The sequence below is a fragment of the Magnolia sinica genome, chromosome 18, assembly GCF_029962835.1.
Source record: "Magnolia sinica isolate HGM2019 chromosome 18, MsV1, whole genome shotgun sequence".
Classification (NCBI taxonomy): domain Eukaryota; kingdom Viridiplantae; phylum Streptophyta; class Magnoliopsida; order Magnoliales; family Magnoliaceae; genus Magnolia; species Magnolia sinica.
Window position 1 is genome coordinate 8,221,150 of NC_080590.1, and position 18,200 is coordinate 8,239,349.

The window sequence follows — 18,200 nt, forward strand, 5'->3', positions numbered from 1 at the left end:
TCCCAATGGGATCAGAAGATAAATCCCACTACGTATGGGGGAAGGAAACATGCCTTGGAAGTTTCTAGAAAACTTTAAAAGATGGGTTGTCATTGTCCTTTATTTCAACATTTTCTACAAGTGTCTTCACCCTGTATCTTACTTCACCTACCCATGTTAATACAGTTCATAGGCTTACTGCTACACATCTTGCTTAATAACCTACCCAAATTCATTCACCCACTAGGCCACTACTAGATTCTTTAAGCGAATTGGTATCATGACTGACTTCTCTGGCTCCACATTTCCCTTCAAACGAGATGCATTTGTACCACTTTGCACATAACATGTAAACAATAAAGTCAATGCCTGTCAGAGCTGCGAGCAAGAAGTAAAACCTCTCCATGTGACCCTTGTTGAGGTTTTCAGGTATCCAACCGGGCTGGTCATCTCTTGTGGTTATGTCCATGACTATCGTCACCAGCAAGCTACTCACATAGTTCCCCAGGGACATGGATGTCATGCATAGCGCACTCCCAAAGCTCTTTAGCCCCACTGGGGCCTGCCTGTTGAAGAACTCCAACTGACCCACATACATAAACACCTCAGAAGCTCCGACCAATAGATACTGAGGAATCTGCCATAGAATACTTAGAGAGCTAGCGTCCTCGCAGTCATTACAACCTACATCAGCATATTTTAGCCTCTGGAGCTCCACAATTCCAGCAGAAACCATCGCCATTGCTGAGATGATGAGCCCAACTCCCATTCTTTGAAGCTCTGCAGGGGCTCTGAGGTTTGTCTTTTGCAGTTGGCAGAAGAGAGGGACAATATATGGTTTATTGAGAAGAACGAAACATGCCACCCCAAGTATTTCGAAGATGGACATACTCGCTGGAGGGATGTGGAAGGTCGAGATGGCAGTCTTCATGGTGGCTCCTTGTTCAACAAAGACAGAAGCCATCTGTGTGTATACCACTGAGTAGATTATGGTGCAGAGCCAAATGGGGATGAGTCTTAGTATGCATTTCACTTCTTCCACTTGCGTTATTGTGCATAGGCACCAGGGGTCTGGAGCAAGAGCTTGGTCTTGTAGGCTGAAATCCTTAGTAGTGATCACTGCTGCTCTGTCCAAGAACCTTGAATTGACAAATATGAATCATTATTCATAGTCATTAACAGTAGAAAAGAAAAGAAAAGAAAAGAGAAAGCTTGCATGGAACTCTCTAAACACCTTCTGTGTAAGTAGCTGCAACTGTTATTGTTAATCTTTACCTTCTGAAACAGTTTTTGAAGAACAGAAAAAGAAAAAAAAAAGGTACCTGAATTGTTGGGTATGGAGTATCCTTCTACTTCCATTGATCACATATTCCTTTCCATCCACTTCGTAGAGGTCCTCTCCACATGGTGGCATCTCAACTGTCCATTTCTTCACTGCTGCGACGGCTACCTGGCAAACCCTAGGTAAAGGGTTGCCGCCTGGTTTGAAGTGCCTATACCTTGGGGTCCCACCAAGAAACAAGACCAATGCCACAAATGCAGCCCCTGCAGAAGTCCAAAACCCTAGGACCCACTTCCCTTCATCTTCCACATATACCAAAGCCGTGTTTGAAATGAGGGACCCCAGGTTCATAGCCAAGTAAAAATAGCTAAAGAAGGCAACTTTTGAGAGCCCTTCCTTTGGGTCCTCATCATCGAACTGGTCTGCCCCAAATGTGGTAATGGATGGCTGGTAGCCCCCATTCCCTAAAGCAATTTGGTAGATGCAGAGGTAGAATACTGCTATCTCTATGGCAGTAGGTGGCACACACTGAGGATCTCCATCGCCTGGGATACATGGTCTCAGTAGGAAAAGGTAAGATGATAAGGATAGCAGCACCAAACCCTGTCATCTCACATATATTAGGATCAGGAAATTGCTTATTGTCCTAGAGAGGCTAGACCTATAGGTTCACACGAAAAATAAACATGAAAAATGCTATTTAAACAATTCAGATACCATGCTCCCTTAAAAAAAAAACTTAAGATGGGTTTTTGGTTTAGGAAGATCCACGTCTACGCTTGGTGGTAGATGTAACTGGAGTCGCAAATTATATGATATTTGGCTCTAAATGCTGAGTGTTGGTGAAGACCTGTCAAGTACTTTGGCTGGTCAAAAACTAGGTATCAGTATTTATTGGCTTTTCAAAATAACCACCGACTATTTCATGTTGCACTTCCATCTTATTTTCTGTTCCTAATGACAATTAGGTCTAGACAACTATCAAGCAGGAAAGGGTATGAGAAATTTGAAGCTAAAAGACCTTTTCTCCAATGTGTAAATTGGACAATTTGCTTCAAACCTTGTACACTGATTATTTTGGGCTTGGGTGTTGCTTGCATCTACACCAATTGATCTCCATCTTTTGATCACAATTTAATAGTAATCAGGAGCTAGTTCCATCAAGGCCTTGAGGTAAGAACCTTTTAGGTGGGCCAACACCTGATGACTGACTGATCATGTTGATGATGAGGCTATACACTGAAGAACAGTGTTATTATAATTTGGTAAAAGAGGAGTGACAATGATAGGGTTCAAAAGCTCACTTACTAGAACGAAGATGACTTGAAATATGGCACAGGTCTTGTATCTTCCCCAACAGGAGTCACTTGCAAAGGCACCAACCAGAGAGAAGGCATATGTGGTCCCTGTCCATTTGCTCACATTGTTTGCAGCCTGAGCGTTGTCTTGTTTTAGAACTTTGGTCAAGAACAGCACCAAATTCACTCCAACTCCAAAAAATGCAAGAGTAGCCAGTCCTTGATTCACTGATTTTTTTTTTTTTTTTTTGAAAAGAAGAATTAAAAAGTAGAAAAAGAAGAAAAATGAAAACCTACTCATAAAACTGATATAGTTTGACCCTGTGAGAAATACAGTCTTCACATTGCCAATGACAGAAATAACGTTGAGCCCCTTCTAAAAGAGATGGGGAAGACAGTTCTCATGGCCAACTGAACCAGCGCTGGATGTATACTTGGTATTTAAAAAAAAAAAAAGAAAAAAAAAAAGAAGAAGCAAAAAAGAAGTTCATGTTACATAATTTTCTGCAATTCATACAGGAGATGAACTGCAGAACAGTCCTTTGATTATGCAACCTAACATCCAGACTCATGGTTAAGCAAACTCATGATTTACTTAGATTAAACATTTGGTTACTAGAAGTGGATAGTACCTACAATTGTAGAAAATTGTATTGGCAATGTAGTATTTTTCCAATTTATTTTAGGAGTTTAACATTATGCTCCTCCCATCACCCCTTCTGCCAGATTTTTTTTTTTTTTGGATTTCCTCTTCTCATGTTGGTGGATGGAAAAACCATCCATGAAAGTTTCTGAGTCTTTTCTATGGGAGTTGGGAGGCATATAAACTTTTTGAGTGGCCTACCAAGTAGCAGAATCCCGATGCCCCACCCTCCCGTCTTTCCTTTGATTGAAGGCTGCCCATGACGATCCATCGACCCATCTTGAGTATAAGCTTCATCATCATCTTTCTCATGTGCACATCCTTTCTCCTGTCAGAGCATTGTCTTGAACTCTCATAACACCATAACAATTCCTAGGCTAGAAAATAATAAGAGAAACATTCCAAAATCTTTTAAACTTTCTTGCTTTCATTAGATTATGTCATGGAAGCCCAGAAACTCTGGAAAATGTTGCCACTTGCAAGCTGCTGCTGTGCACAATGTCCATTTTCCGTGGTCACCAAAAAAAGAAGAAGAAAAAGAAAAGAAAAGAAAAGGCATTTTCAAACTTTGCAAGGAAAATTTTTATTTAAATGCCCTTTTTCTTGACTCGAAAAATACCATAATGCATATCGGAAGTCCTTGTAAATCGTATCTATAAACTTTCAGTCATTGTGATTGATGTGAGCATTAACCAAAAAAAAAAAAAAAAAACTTACCACCATTGAATCTGATGTTGATGCACTTAAATGATCTTCTAACATTTAGTCATGGAATTAAAAAAAATAAAAATAAAAATTTCATAAGAATAATTTGAAAGCTCAAAAAGGAGAAGGTGGGGGAGCTGAGAATGATTTGAGTACTGAGGGTGAATATATACAACATGAGGATATTTCAGTGGAGAATGGAAATTCCATGCAATGCTTGGGTGGGAACTAAAATTAGTAGAGTTTGTCTTTGGTAATCGGCACTTTTACTTTCACTTAAGGTGGTTGCATGGAGTTTTTCGAAGCAATGCTTTTTTGTTAATGAGGACAACTACATCTTCAAAATAAAATGAAATGAAATATTTGCATTTTTGACATTTCTTAAGCTAAACTTGTAACACAAGCCGCAAAGCAGCTGTCATTGTCTCACTTTTACATCGGACATCGTTTTGGCCTTCTTAAAAAAATCAGTATCCAGAAAAAATAGAAAAAAATTTCAAAAAATTGAGGAATGAAGCCCTCTATTAACTAATATTCTGAGCACTAACGAGTTAAAAAATTAGGACGATCAGAATGGTCTGATTTTTGTCTGAGTCGATTTTCATGGTGGGCCCCACCATTTTCATGATAATGATTATCTACATAAAGTAGCATGTTAGTGGGAAAGATGGTAAGGTACCACAAGTTGTGGTTCCTGGGCATTTAATATTAGATTATAATCCTATATAAGTATTTTTTTTTTTCCTTTATACAAAATGAAAAAGGTTGTGTGCCAAAAAAAACTATTGTTTTTGAAGCAAGCATTTACTGCCGGTATTGAATGGTTGGTAAAATTAAAAGCATTTAGGTTTGGCAATCGAACATTCTACAAGGCTCTAAAAAAGAATCAACCTAAAGATTGCACCAGAATCACCTAAAGAAAGCCGCCCGCCACTTTGATAGGTTAATAAAATATTTGTAGGATGCAACTGAAAATAAAGACATCCTTGTTCCAGGGTGGAATTTGCAATGAACAAAATGCATGAAAAACCTCAACAAGATCAAGAATCCTTAGTTCAAAGGACATCACTAATCTTTCGTTCCCTGTTCTTTCTTTCTGCTGAGAAAACACGCTTGTTATTAGAGGGCCTAATTGCAATTGGAATTTAACTCAATAATGTGTATATTAGAGCAGTTGTAATAAACAATCCATGATACGATTTGATGGTTACCAAATGAAGATTAAAATACAACATGTATGTCCACATACTCTTAGGCCTTGTCTGACTGCATTGAAAAAATGATATTAACTGTAATTATGTACTAGAGATCATATTTAAATTATGGGTTTTAGAGATTATCTTTTATCCTTATCAAAATCTAACTGTTAACTAAAATGAGATAAACTCATTTTTCAGTGGCAACAGGACGATAACCGATCTGATACTTTGTCTATACAACCCTGAAAATGTAATATGAACCATCCACCATAGAAAGAGAAAAAAAAGGAAGAGAGACCTATATCTCACATGATATGTTACATTTTGATATTTTGAAAGAATGATTTAAATTGAGAAATGATCAGGTACAACCAGAAGTGCGGTTGTTAACTTGTCAGCAAACTAGGTCTTTTTCACCATCTTGACATCTTGGTAGAAAATCCATACTATTAAATTTGTTGGCCCCACCATGAAGATTACCAGTCACAAAATTAAGGCTAGTGGGCCACACCTATACACTGAGGCAGACAATGGGTTTTCCATTATTTCAAGTGGTGTGAGCTACCTGATGAGCCAAACGGCCTGACTTTTGTGCCAGTTGATGTTCATGGTGGGATCTACCATTTGAACGGTATGGATTTCCTACATGGGGCATGTTGGTAGGAAAGATTTGCTAAGTTATGGTACTATCAACTGTACCCGATCTGTTCTCTATGGAATACCCGTTTTCCATCCATGAACCTAAAAATTAGGCCAATCCATGACCTAGGTGGGCTACGCCACAGCCTAAAATTTGGTGTGGTTTAGACATCTGCACTTGGTGGGGCCCTTGCCTGTCAGCAACCACGCCCACCGTCCTAGCACGGTGCCCTCCGAGGGATGATCCCCAATCCAGGATTGTAGGTCACGTTACAACCCTTTCTCACAAGCAATTTATTTTTTCATTGAAAAGAGAAAATTGGAAGCTAAAATTCTGAAGTAAAAAAGAAGTGTGTTGTAGGGTACGATCAGTTGTAGGTGATCATTCCTCTCTTTATAACATGTGAAGGCTGTCACTGGTGATATATATGCTGGGTCGACTGAGGTTTCAAAACTTTCTCTATTGAGGCCCAGCCCAGGCCAGGGTCCATGCCCCTTTTTTGGCTGTTGAGAGCTGTGTATTCGATGATTTTCGGGTTTGAAGGTGGGCCTGGGCCTCAATTTCTGGTCTCTAAATAAAGGGCCTGGATAAGGGACGACCGGTCCTCGATCCGATCCAAACACAGCCACTGACAGCGTACTTGTGATAGGACTCGAATTTCCTGTGACCCCTGTTACAGGGTGTTCCTATAACCTACAGCTCCATGGGATCGCAATGTCTGTGTGACATCCACTCCATCCATCAGTCTCCTCAGCTCATGTTAGGATATGAGCCCAAATATGAGACAGACCCAAAACCCAATTGGGCCACACGACAACAACGGTGGAATGGAAACGCCCACTACCCGGATGGTTAAATGCCATCCTACCTTTTCATACGGTGATTCCTACCAGGATGAAGGGGAAGCGGATTGCCTGTGACCAGGGCACAGAGATATACCGGTGTTGGGTCTGTGTGGAGCCCACAGAGATATCCGTAACAAATCCACTCCATCCATCTGTTCTGAAAGACCACAATATGACAAAAAATCTAAAAAATAGGCAGATCCAAACTCAGGTGGGCCATTCCAACAAAACAGTGGGAACAGAAACTTGGACAATTGATACTTTCCAAGAGCTGACCAGGATGTGTATATGCCATCCAAACCATTCATAGGGTTATTACCACTTAGATAAACTGTAGGCACAAATATCATCCTGATACAAAACTTCTGTCCCCTGCAGGCGTTTAATCCTCGTGTGGTATGGTCCACATGAGTTTTGGATCTGCCTGATTTTTAGATTTCTAACCTATTGTAGTCTTGCAAATGAATGGAGTGGATTTGTCATGAAAATCTCTGTGGGCCCCACACAGCCCTGGGCACAGGAATATCTCCGGGCAGTCTGCTTTGATGAAGGGAAAACAAAAACATCAGCCTGATTCAAAACTGCCAGGGTTCCAGGAAGGTTTGTAAGCATTCACTTCCTACTGTTTTTTTTTTTTAATTTTATTTTAATTTTTTAAAATTTTTTTGGTGTGGCCCACTTAAGTTTTAAATCTGCCTCATTTTTTGGGCTCACTTTCTAAAATGAGCTGACCTAACTGATGGACCAAGTGCATAAATGTGTGACATCACCATGGGCCCGACCGAGCTTTCGGTCATTGAAAACCTGCCGTCCCATGTGTTGATATAAAATTCAATGAAATGTCAGCTTATACGATGTATGGGTTAATTTAGAACCGTTTTTAAAATGAGGGCGGCTTTTCACGTGTACCAACGGCACAGTCGTTCATATAATAGACCCAACTGCATGTCGGTGGATCACAACTGAAAAATTATATGGATAAAATAATATTAACCATCTATTTTTTTTCCCCTTTCGATTCGATGCACTAATGGCTTTCCTTTTAATCATCCATTTAATAGCCCACTAATAGATGTTTAAGATTAATTAGCTTGGTGATTTTAGAGATATGGTATGCTCGATCACAGAAACACCAATATTTAGACGGTCTGGATAATTATCCATCAGGGTCAGATGTAAAGAGGATGAGCCATGCATCATCATTGCTAAAATGGTGGTAGACTAAACTTAGGAATCTAAGCTAAAAATGTTATTGAGTCCACCACACATTTATCCCATCTCCACATATATGTGACCTTGGGAGCCAACAACAGTTTTGCCCATGCAATTAATTTGCCTTTGAGATTTTAGTGGATATTAAATGAGATTTTCTATTTAGATATGTGGTAGTTTTGAAATTTTAAGAATTTATGTGCGTTTGGGTTTTACTCACTCCCCTTTTATCTTACTTAGAATAGCTTGCTCCCACGTCTCCTTGATCAGTAAAGTATGCAACCCTAGCCTATATATCAAAAGTTACATGTGTCTATTGTGACTCGTGAATAACATCTAGCTTTACATTTGCCTTACTGCTTCATATTAGGACGTCAGTTTAAACAAGAGACCGATCTAAACCCACAACAAATGACCGCATTCCTTTTGTTTTTTCTTCTTCTCTCTTTCGGAAGTGCCTCTCCCAATTCATCTCTCTTCCTTCTGTCTTCTGTGTTCATGCCAAATCATATGGATAATGATATTAATATTAAAACTCTATCAGAGATAGATTAGGAGAAATCAAACATAGAGGAAATGACAAAAACGGAGTATATATTGTAGTTGGTACGTGAGGTACGAACCTCAATCCGAATCTCCTCGTATGTGTCACATTGGCATGCACACGTAAGATCCTGACCGTTCATCCAGAGAGCTTGCTACAAATGTCTGCAGCCCAAAAATCAAGCTGGTCGGATCATCAGGTGGGTTACACGTATGAAAAGAAATGGATGGTTAAAAACAGTGACAAGTGGTCCACATGTAAAGTACGTGTGGCCCACCTAAAATGTTTTTCCTTTTAAATCATGTTATCAGTAGTTGCATTGCACTATTTTTCTTCTTCTTCTTTTTTTTTTTTTTTTTTTTTTCCAAATTCCTATTAATAATATTTTCTAATTTCATTTATTTACGTGGATTCTTGTGAATAAATAATCTTGAGTTGAAATCCAGCTAACCACGTTCACCCTATTTTTACATTGCAGAAGAGGAGCTTTGCTAAGCTCATAAGTGCAAGAAAGCTCATGTGCACGCTGCACATATGCCAACATGTCATGATGTGTCCGTGATTCCAACTATACATCAGAAAGGCACCACTCCATTTATGCCCTGGTCCAAGAACTAGGTTCACTCACTAGTAAGGCAGGCCAGAGCTTGCAAAACAAACGTACGGCTCTGAAAAACTTGGTTGAAATTTTCTAACCCATCTAGTTTTTTCTAATATTGGGGCCCACATGCTGAATGGACGATATTATTTTTGTGAAAACATGGAGAATTTGGGGCCAATCTCGTGGATGGATTGGATCACGCACCTGCAATACTAGCACAGGTGCAACGTGTACATGAGCTTCGTTGCACATGCCTGTACACTTGGGGAAGCTCACAAAAGAGTCCGCTAATCTCTGAGTCTATTTCTACCGAGAGGGGTGGCCGAGAGGGGTGGCTCATCTACTGCATGTGTCATGTTCCTCAAATCCAAACCGATCAAATAGTGGGGCTGCTGTAGATTAGTCATTCAAGGGCATGATTACATCCGTTCGGATTTGGTGGGGCCCACTATGGTGTATAAATGTCATCCAACCAGTCCATTTATATGGGGAATTATCACATTCGTTTCGACACTTGGGAATTAAGTTGTTTACCTGTTTCAAATGCTGCGGTCCACCGGATTAGTGGTCTCTTCACAGTTAGACCCAGGCGATAGATGACTCAGATTCTGTACCTTTTCGCCGTGCTGTCCGTCCTTTTACACGCATGTGGGCTTACCAAACTATCTTTTTTTCAAACTCTCTACACCCGTTCTTGAAATTTTAGTTAGACACGCCTACTGCAACTTTAATGAGACTTTTGTCCTTTTTGCTATGAGAAGTTAATGTAGTTTCTACACTTTCTTCATTTTGGACAATCGTTTCACTGACCATGTAAGCTTTTTGGGCTTGTTTTGTAATCTAAAGTATACTCCTCTCAAGCGTACTGTAAAAATAAATTGTACTGTTACAACAATCACAAACCAATAAGATTGAAGGAAGATCAACTGTCAACTTTCATAGATCCCATGCTACTTTATGATGGAAAATGACTCACATACAATTGTCCACTTTTGCTAAAAAGGAAACTTACATGGTTTTATTTTAGAATAATTTCTCATATGTAAGTAATAGTAAAAGATACAAAATCAAAAGAAGCCACCATTAGATTTGTTTTCTACTTTTTTTTTTTACAGAACAATTCCAACTACCCCGAAGCTAATGTCATTTTCATCTTTACCATCAACTATTTGAAAAATGCCAAACTCAAAAAGGCATTTCTCTGTGCTTGGATCAAAACCACCGACCCCATTACAGAATGATGGGTGGAGAATGATGCAAAAGAGCAGTAACAATGTGGGTGAGTGGGCCCCACTTGCACTTACTCTCATAGGTGAGTGGGTGGGCCCCACTTGCATGCATCTATGTAATTATGAGCTTGATTGTGATTATCTAGACCATCCACTAATCTCAATTAGGACTGAACACCCAAGAAGTGGTCACCGATGTTGATGTGGGGCCCCACCAAAACTCCTACACCCTATCATTCTCCTCCTTATTGTGATCCATACACTTCACCTCAAACTTGATACACCTGTACCACTTAGCGCATGCCACGTAGATTGCGAAGTCGACAGTGGTCAAAGCTGCTAAGAGGAAATAAAACCTGTCCATGTGACCCTTATTCAGGTTCCCAGGAATCCAACCAGGTCTATCATCTTTTGTAGTGATTTCCATGACTATGGTCACTAGCAAGCTGCTAACATAGTTACCCAAGGAAATGGAAGTCATGCAAAGAGCACTCCCAAAGCTCTTCAACCCATCTGGGGCCTGCCCATTGAAGAACTCCAACTGACCCACATACATAAACACCTCTGAAGCTCCAATCAGCATATACTGTGGTATCTGCCACAGTATACTCAAAGAACTAGGACTCTTGCACCTGTAGCAATCTCCATTTGAGTATTTTAGTCTGTAAATCTCCACGATCCCGGCAGCAACCATCGCCATAACCGCTATGACGAGACCGATACCCATACGTTGGAGCTCGGTTAGCCCTTTTGGGTATTTCTTGTTCAGCCGGCGCACGAGGGGGTTGAGGAATCGGCGGTAGAAGAGAATGAAAGCTGCGACGCTGAGGATGTCAAATGAGGACATACTGGCGGGAGGGATATGGAAGTTGGAGATGGTGGTTTTCATAACGGCTCCTTGCTCGACGAAGAGGGAGGCCATTTGGGTGAAGACTACTGAATAGAGTATGGTGCATAGCCAGATGGGGAGGAGTCTGAGTATGCATTTCACTTCTTCTACTTGGGTTATGGTGCAAAGGCGCCATGGGTTGTAAGGACGAGCTTGGTCATGTGTTGTGTAGTCCTTGTCTGTGATAATTGCAGCTCTGTCCAAGAATCTGAAGATCATGACCGTTAGATATAATCATTGTTAGATAGGATTTACCATTTGTGGAGACATGTGGACAGTTTGATCATGGATCTGGACCATTCATTTGGTCTAGACTACTCTTCATGGCCTGATCCATTCCAACATCACATTGATTGGATTATCATAGCCATCCGATCGCTCGACTTCAAATAATGGATAGGCTAGATAAGGCGCAATTAGGAAATCATCAAGGTGGGCCATCCATCCTGTGTTATATTTATTTCGCAGGTCTCTCAAGAGTTACTTTGATACGTTTTTACTCGGAAAAAAATCATGACCTACAGATGTACAGTTATAATAAAAATATCTCAAGGATCGGATGGTAGCAGATAATTAACCTTTGGATAGCACATGAAGAGTGAAGTGAACCAAATGGACGGGCCAGATACATTCTAGCACTATATGATTTGGAAACGAGTTGCACCAATTTGGGTGAAACCTGTAATGCAGAGATATGTTGAGTAGGGAACAGTTCTTACTTGAATTCCTCTGTATGGAGTATCTTTCTACCACCATTGATTACACATTCTTTCCCATCAACTTCGTGTAGGTCCTCAACACGTGGCGGCATCTCGACCCTCCATTTGTTTGCTGCAGCGATAGCCACCCGGCAGACCCTGGGTAAGGGGTTGCCACCTGGCTTGAAGTGTCTATACCTTGGGGTCCCACAAAGAAACAGTACCAATGCTAAGAAGGCAGATCCACTGGACATCCAAAATCCAAGGGCCCACATCCCACTGTCCTCAAAATAGCCCAAGATAGTATTTGAAAAGAGGGAGCCAAGGTTCAAAGCCAGGTAAAAATAGCTGAAAAAGGCAACCTTTGAGTGTCCTTCTTGTGGGTCCTCCTCATCAAACTGATCAGCCCCAAAGGTGGCGATGGAGGGCTGGTACCCTCCATTCCCAAGGGCAATCAGGTAGATAGATAGATAGAACATCCCAATCTCTAAGGTGGAGTGGGTCCCACATAGAGATTGCCCATCCCCGCATCCAGCAGGTTTGAGAAGGAAAACATATGATGATAGGGACAACAAAACCAATCCCTGCCATCCATCAACAAACAGAGAACAAAACAAAAGGTCATGATGTAGGCTTAACTAATGTGTAGTGGTATACAGGCCCACCACATGCATGATCAAACTGTGGACCAGGGCTGCCAACATGTTAGGTTCGGGTCGGGTCCCAGAATTCCTGGACCTGGATTTAATATATTATATTACTACTGGAATTAACTGGACCCGAGCTAGATCCAACCGGACCCAACTCAAATTTAACTTGGTCCCAGATGGTGGACCGGTCGAAACCTGGCTAGCACCGCTTTTTAACTGGCCCCGAAATGGTGGACCCGAACCCAAGTTCTAGAAGGGTCAGGTAGATCCAATCTGGACCCGTTAAAATCAGACCAGGTACACCTGTTTTTTAGGTACATGATGACAGGCCTAACTTTGATGAAATAGTGGTACATGTGATTAATGGTCCACTTACAAGCACAAAGATGACTTGAAAAATGGCACACGTCTTGTATCTGCCCCAATAAGAGTCGCTGACAAAAGCACCCACCAGAGAGAATATATATACTGTTCCTGTCCATTTGCTCACGTTGTTTGCAGCTTCAGCGTTGTTTTGCTGTAGGACCCTCGTTAAAAACAGTACCAGATTCACTCCCACTCCGAAGAATGCAAGAGTTGCCAGCCCTTGATTTACTGTCCATCCATCCATCATACCACAACAATAAATCAGCATCATGTATGACTTTGATACTTGCTGAAAATTTCGTATTTTATCATATCCAAACTTACATGAGAGACGATTATATCTAGATTACCAAGGACTCTGTTTGTGTGTGCATGCTACTGAACATTCATGAGATCCGTTCATCAATTGGTTTTACCTTGGATGGACCATACCCAAGAAAAAAATAAATAAAATAGCCCATTTGATAGCTAGGGTGTTCCAATCGGTGCGGTTTTTAGTATATGATAATCCATTTAAGGAACCAGAGGATGAACAATCCGGATGTGGAATATGCATCTAGAGGGAGAATAATCACTTGGAGTGACTCCGGCTGTTGCGGGGCCATGTGGTGTGTTTATGCGATCCAACCTGCACAATATGTAATATATGTGGCCCACCATCATGATGGGAAGCCCAAATATTAAGAGTCCACCTGATGATTGAATTGTGCGTGATTCCCAAGTCCTCCCATTTTTATCCGTTGGGTAGACCCTGTTAGATGAGTTGGATGCCATCCACATATCAGTGGGTCCCAAATTATTTTGGGATGTTTTTGGGTGGTTGGCCATTATTCTCTATGATGTAGCCCTCCTGCTCATGGGATCTTCCTGATTTTTGGGGGCATACACACCTGATGGTACGATCCGTCTGTTGGACGGGTTGGATGGCATAAACACACACACCATGTGGGCCCACAGCAGCTCCACTATATGAGAATTGCAAATGATCATTACCGCGTACGTAGATGATACGCTGTATGAGTTTTTTGTTTTTGTTTTTTCCGTGCACGTGTTCCATTTTGGCACGTGCGGATGGGAAGCGGATTGCGTCCTGCCCCCGCCTGGACGGAATCGGTCCAGGCAGGGCTCTATGGGTCCCACCGTGATGTACGGTTTTATCCACGCTGCTCATCCATTTATCCAGATCATTTAAAGATATGAGACCAAAATTGAGACAGAACCAATGCTCAAGTGGAACACACGGAGTGGATTGAACTCTCACCATTAAAAACTTCTTGGGGGCCACAGAAGTTTTGGATCAAGCCGAAATTTGCGTTCGCCTTTCATCCGGTTTTTGTGACCTTATGAACAGATTGGATGGGAAATAAACATCATGGTGGGCCCGATAAAGGTTTTAACGGTGGGCATAATTATTAGCTCTGCTTCCTGTGGTGTGGTCCACTTGAGGCTTGGATCTATTTCGATTTTCGGTTCATACATTAAAATGATCTGTAAAAATTGATGAACGGCGTGGATATAAAATATACATCACGGTGGATCCAAAGAGCCGCTGCCTGGACCGATTTCAGTCCAGGCGGAGGCAGGACGTAATCCGTTTCCGCGCGGGTTCACCGTTTATGTGCAGAGGTCTTAGGGGTGTCAATAGGCCGGGCTCAGGTCTGCAAAAATCAGAATTTGAAACAGTTCAAAATCCGGGCCAAGACAACCTCAGGCCCGGCCCGTTGACGGCCGTAAGAGGTCTGCACGTGTGGGGAAGTAGCTAACGTCAGAAAATCCCAGTTTTTTCTTCTGGTCGCGTGGGACACCATGACATAACACTTGAACACGTTTCTGTCTTATCCTCTTCTTCTTTTTTTTTTTTTGGTAAATTTTTCTGTGTGGTAATATAATACTTGGGCCTGTAGGTTGTTCAGAGAAGTCCAGTTTAAAGATTCTTCGTATAGGATCCATGGTTAAGTGATCCAAACCGTTGAAATGATTGATCCCACATTGTATATATGGTTGTAGACCATACATCTCGGAGAAAGAAAATACATCAAATCTACACATTAAAATATTCTAAAGATCTGGCAGAGAGAATCTCTAATCTTGGAGATGGTTGATGCTTTTTTCCATCGAACGATGAGTCCCAGTACATCAACCGCTTAGATCATGGAACCACAGCCCCACTTGTACAAACGAAAAGCCTATCATAGTGTAGTAACCATATCGACGAGCATTGCATACTTACGCAAACAAAATCATAGTCTTAAAAACTACCAAGACAGCTTTAATTAAGAAAATTCTTCAAATAGCATACTTCTTGAGAAAAAAAAACCCATGATATTCTTCTTACAATAAATAGATATATGAGAAAATAAAATCAAATAAACAAAGAAAAGGAATGGAATGGAGGAAGTATACGCTCTGTTGATTAGAGCTGATATTTGCACCCTTGATGCATGTACCCTCTCTTTTTGATTCATGCACCCTCTATTACTACTTTTAGCATCGAAACAATATAAAAAGTGGACCATTCTAATGGCAAGAGGTGGATAGTGCATGCATCAGAAAACCATATCGAATTACCATGTTATTGTACGTTTTGGGGTGTTTGGAGATTACCAAGTAATAGAATTCCAGCTTGCCATCCTCCACTCTTTCCTTTGATCGCGGGCCGTCCATGTCGATCAATGGACCCATCTAGAGTACATTCCTCTTCTTCTTTCACTGCCTTGTTGTTTCTGCCTTCTGTTTCTCTAAAGTCGCTCAACTTCTCCTGTTTCAAAATCACTAACTAGTTACTTCTAGCATTATATATATGAATCTAATACGTTGATAGTGTGTAATAAATCATTAGTTGGTGGTCCACTGCGCACCCATGAACTCAATTTCACCAAAGGCTCGACAAAAATTCGAAATCACAATATTTATAACAAATGATGAGATCAACCCAAGTGGGTGTGTTTGGGTGCACCAACTAGCTAATTAATAGTAATTTTTGGCATGATGAAGTGTAAGTGACCAAATTGTTATTTCCTTAGTAATAATCATACTGAGGGTCTGGGCTCCAAATTGCAATTGCATTACTTTCAAGATGGACTAAGAAAGATTAGTAAGTTACTTCCTCAATGCGAATATTAGAAAATATCATTAAGTTAACGTTCGCAATTCAATTCAATTGTACATCCAAACATGACCTAGGTAATGAAAAAAATGAGTATTTAAATATGTTAAAAATAACAATATAAAGTTGATTGAATAGAAGAAGGAGATGAGTATACAAAGGGCTTGGAAGCTATCACTAACCCTTTTATACTCCTCAAAGCTTGCCATTTGATGCTCTTGAAGAGCAATCAATCTAAGGAAGATGTTAAATGCAAAGAATATATATGATGGATGGGGCAAGCATGGGAAGAGTTGGCAGAGGGGGGGAGGGAGAATGACTTGGAGAAAAAAGGAGAGCGTGAGGGGGTATATATAGGACTGGAGATATTGGACGGACGGTTCTGATTTTAGGAAGAGGAAAGTGGTGGGTCCCAAATGAACAGTTCATTCAAAGCGACGTTGGAAGTATTTGGGTGACAGGACACGGACTTTTGGTGTGCACATGCATTAAAGGTTAAAGGGGTCACTTTCACATATCCAGATTTATCTTTGTTAGGTTGGCTGGAGTTTGAAAGTTTGCACGACCTATCAAATCCCTAATGTGCGTAGGTCATATGGTCCAATGGTTGAGATATTGTGGGCCCAGGTCGATTTACCCACAAAGAAAAGGGAGGAAAAAAGAAAATATAAAAATACAGAAAAAACAGAAAGAACACTCTTTTCACGTTATATGTAAACTGCTGAAATCTAGCGCACATAATAGCCTCTGACATCTGACTAATGTGGAGGCAGATCGATCTGGACCGTTCAATTGATGACCACATAAGGAGAGGAGAGGTTGTCCATGCATCAGGCCATATGCAAATGTTAATTAATGTTTTTTTCACGGACACCGGCCCATCAATGGATGGTGACCAAAATGTTATGGCAACTGCCCATTGAATCCGCTGGTTGGGAGGCTAAGATTATTTAATCAGTATGATTATTTATTTATTTTTTCCTTTAGCCCATCCAAAAGGTGACCTAATGTGTGGACCATCCAACTGCTTAGGCTAATTTTTTTTATAGGGTGAAAATCGATCCTAGCCATCAAAATCTTAGATTAGGATGAAAGTGCACGGCCTCATTTGGTTTGTGGTTACCAATGCTGAGATTATTCTTGCACTACATTTGTTTTGGGCACTGATCTCCTTTCTATTTTTTGAGTACACTCGCTCAAGTGCACTTGTTTTAAACGTGTAGACAGAATCAATGAATACATGTGCAAGATCTTAGCTGTTCATCATGCAGTCCAAATTTGGTAAGCTCAGAGGATTAAAAATCAGGCTGATTAGATCATTAGATAGGCCACACAATTGTGTAGCACTTCCACGGTTAGTAAATTCTTCTTATCCACTCATTTATTTTGTACACGTGTCATGACAAATCCGATGATGATAACGGCATCGTGATTTTAGAAATATGCTCAATGTGACCCACAATTTGGATGGTCAGGATAGTTTAGACATCATGCCTATGTGAGGATGAGCCAAAACCATTTTAAAAATGGGGCTGAGAGCTAACATAGGAGTCTCTGGAATAAACACAGAATAGGATTCTTCCATGTTCCGTGGAGCATTGGGTGCAACTTAGCTCCCTTTCTCTAACTCGGGTTCCTCACATTGCATTGGGCCTCTCTCTCTCTCTCGCTCTCTCTCTCTATCAACTCGATCGGGTACGAGTACAATCGCTGGCAAGCTGGATCCCACTCCAGTCCAGCAACAAAACCACCGTACACGTGAAATGAGATTGTGGGCCTCAGAGTCGGTGGAACATGACATCAAAAGTTAAAGAATCTTAACCGTTTGGTTTGTTCCGTAAAATTTGGATTAATTCCTGACATTTCCAATTTAACCATCTAATCGATGGTAACCAGTTGGATTGGCTAACATGAGTTTGATTATTGCATTTAAGGGCCATCTTCCATCCACAATGGTCCCGTGATTTGGACGGTCATCACTTGCTTGCCTATAAGTGATAAGTTGTGTGACGCGAGTGAGTTCCAGCGTGCCTGATTTCACCTTTTCCCATCTACCTATTCATCCATCCGTCCTTTTACACCTCATCTTTCTTCAACTTTTGTCCGAGAGATTCACTTTTACGTAAGAGGAAGAATAGGCTACATCTGGCAAGCATCTATATATTCACACGGTTATCAAGTACCACCGGTGGGCCAATTCAAACCATTGATTTTTATTTATTTATTTTTAATTCACCCACAGTAGATGGAGCATGCTTTGAAAATCTCTTTGATACGATGACTGTGACCTTTGGATTTGTGGCCTACAGATGGA

The 18,200-nt window shown here is 40.8% G+C and overlaps 2 protein-coding genes across 2 annotated transcripts; both read right to left on the minus strand.

Annotated features, from left to right (window-relative positions):
* Positions 1–73: 73 nt before the first annotated feature.
* Positions 74–4,782, minus strand: LOC131232775 (protein NRT1/ PTR FAMILY 7.3-like). Its single transcript, XM_058229250.1, has 5 exons — positions 3,920–4,782; positions 3,404–3,530; positions 2,570–2,787; positions 1,302–1,864; positions 74–1,118 (listed from the first exon to the last, which is right to left on the minus strand). The coding sequence occupies exons 1-5, from the start codon at positions 3,962–3,964 to the stop codon at positions 212–214; spliced, it is 1,860 nt and encodes a 619-aa protein (XP_058085233.1). The 5' UTR covers positions 3,965–4,782; the 3' UTR covers positions 74–211.
* Positions 4,783–9,877: 5,095 nt separating this feature from the next.
* Positions 9,878–16,192, minus strand: LOC131232748 (protein NRT1/ PTR FAMILY 7.3-like). The gene is made up of 5 exons (XM_058229217.1): positions 16,069–16,192; positions 15,385–15,538; positions 12,791–13,008; positions 11,786–12,348; positions 9,878–11,274 (listed from the first exon to the last, which is right to left on the minus strand). The coding sequence occupies exons 1-5, from the start codon at positions 16,093–16,095 to the stop codon at positions 10,401–10,403; spliced, it is 1,836 nt and encodes a 611-aa protein (XP_058085200.1). The 5' UTR covers positions 16,096–16,192; the 3' UTR covers positions 9,878–10,400.
* Between the last annotated feature and the right edge of the window lie 2,008 nt (positions 16,193–18,200).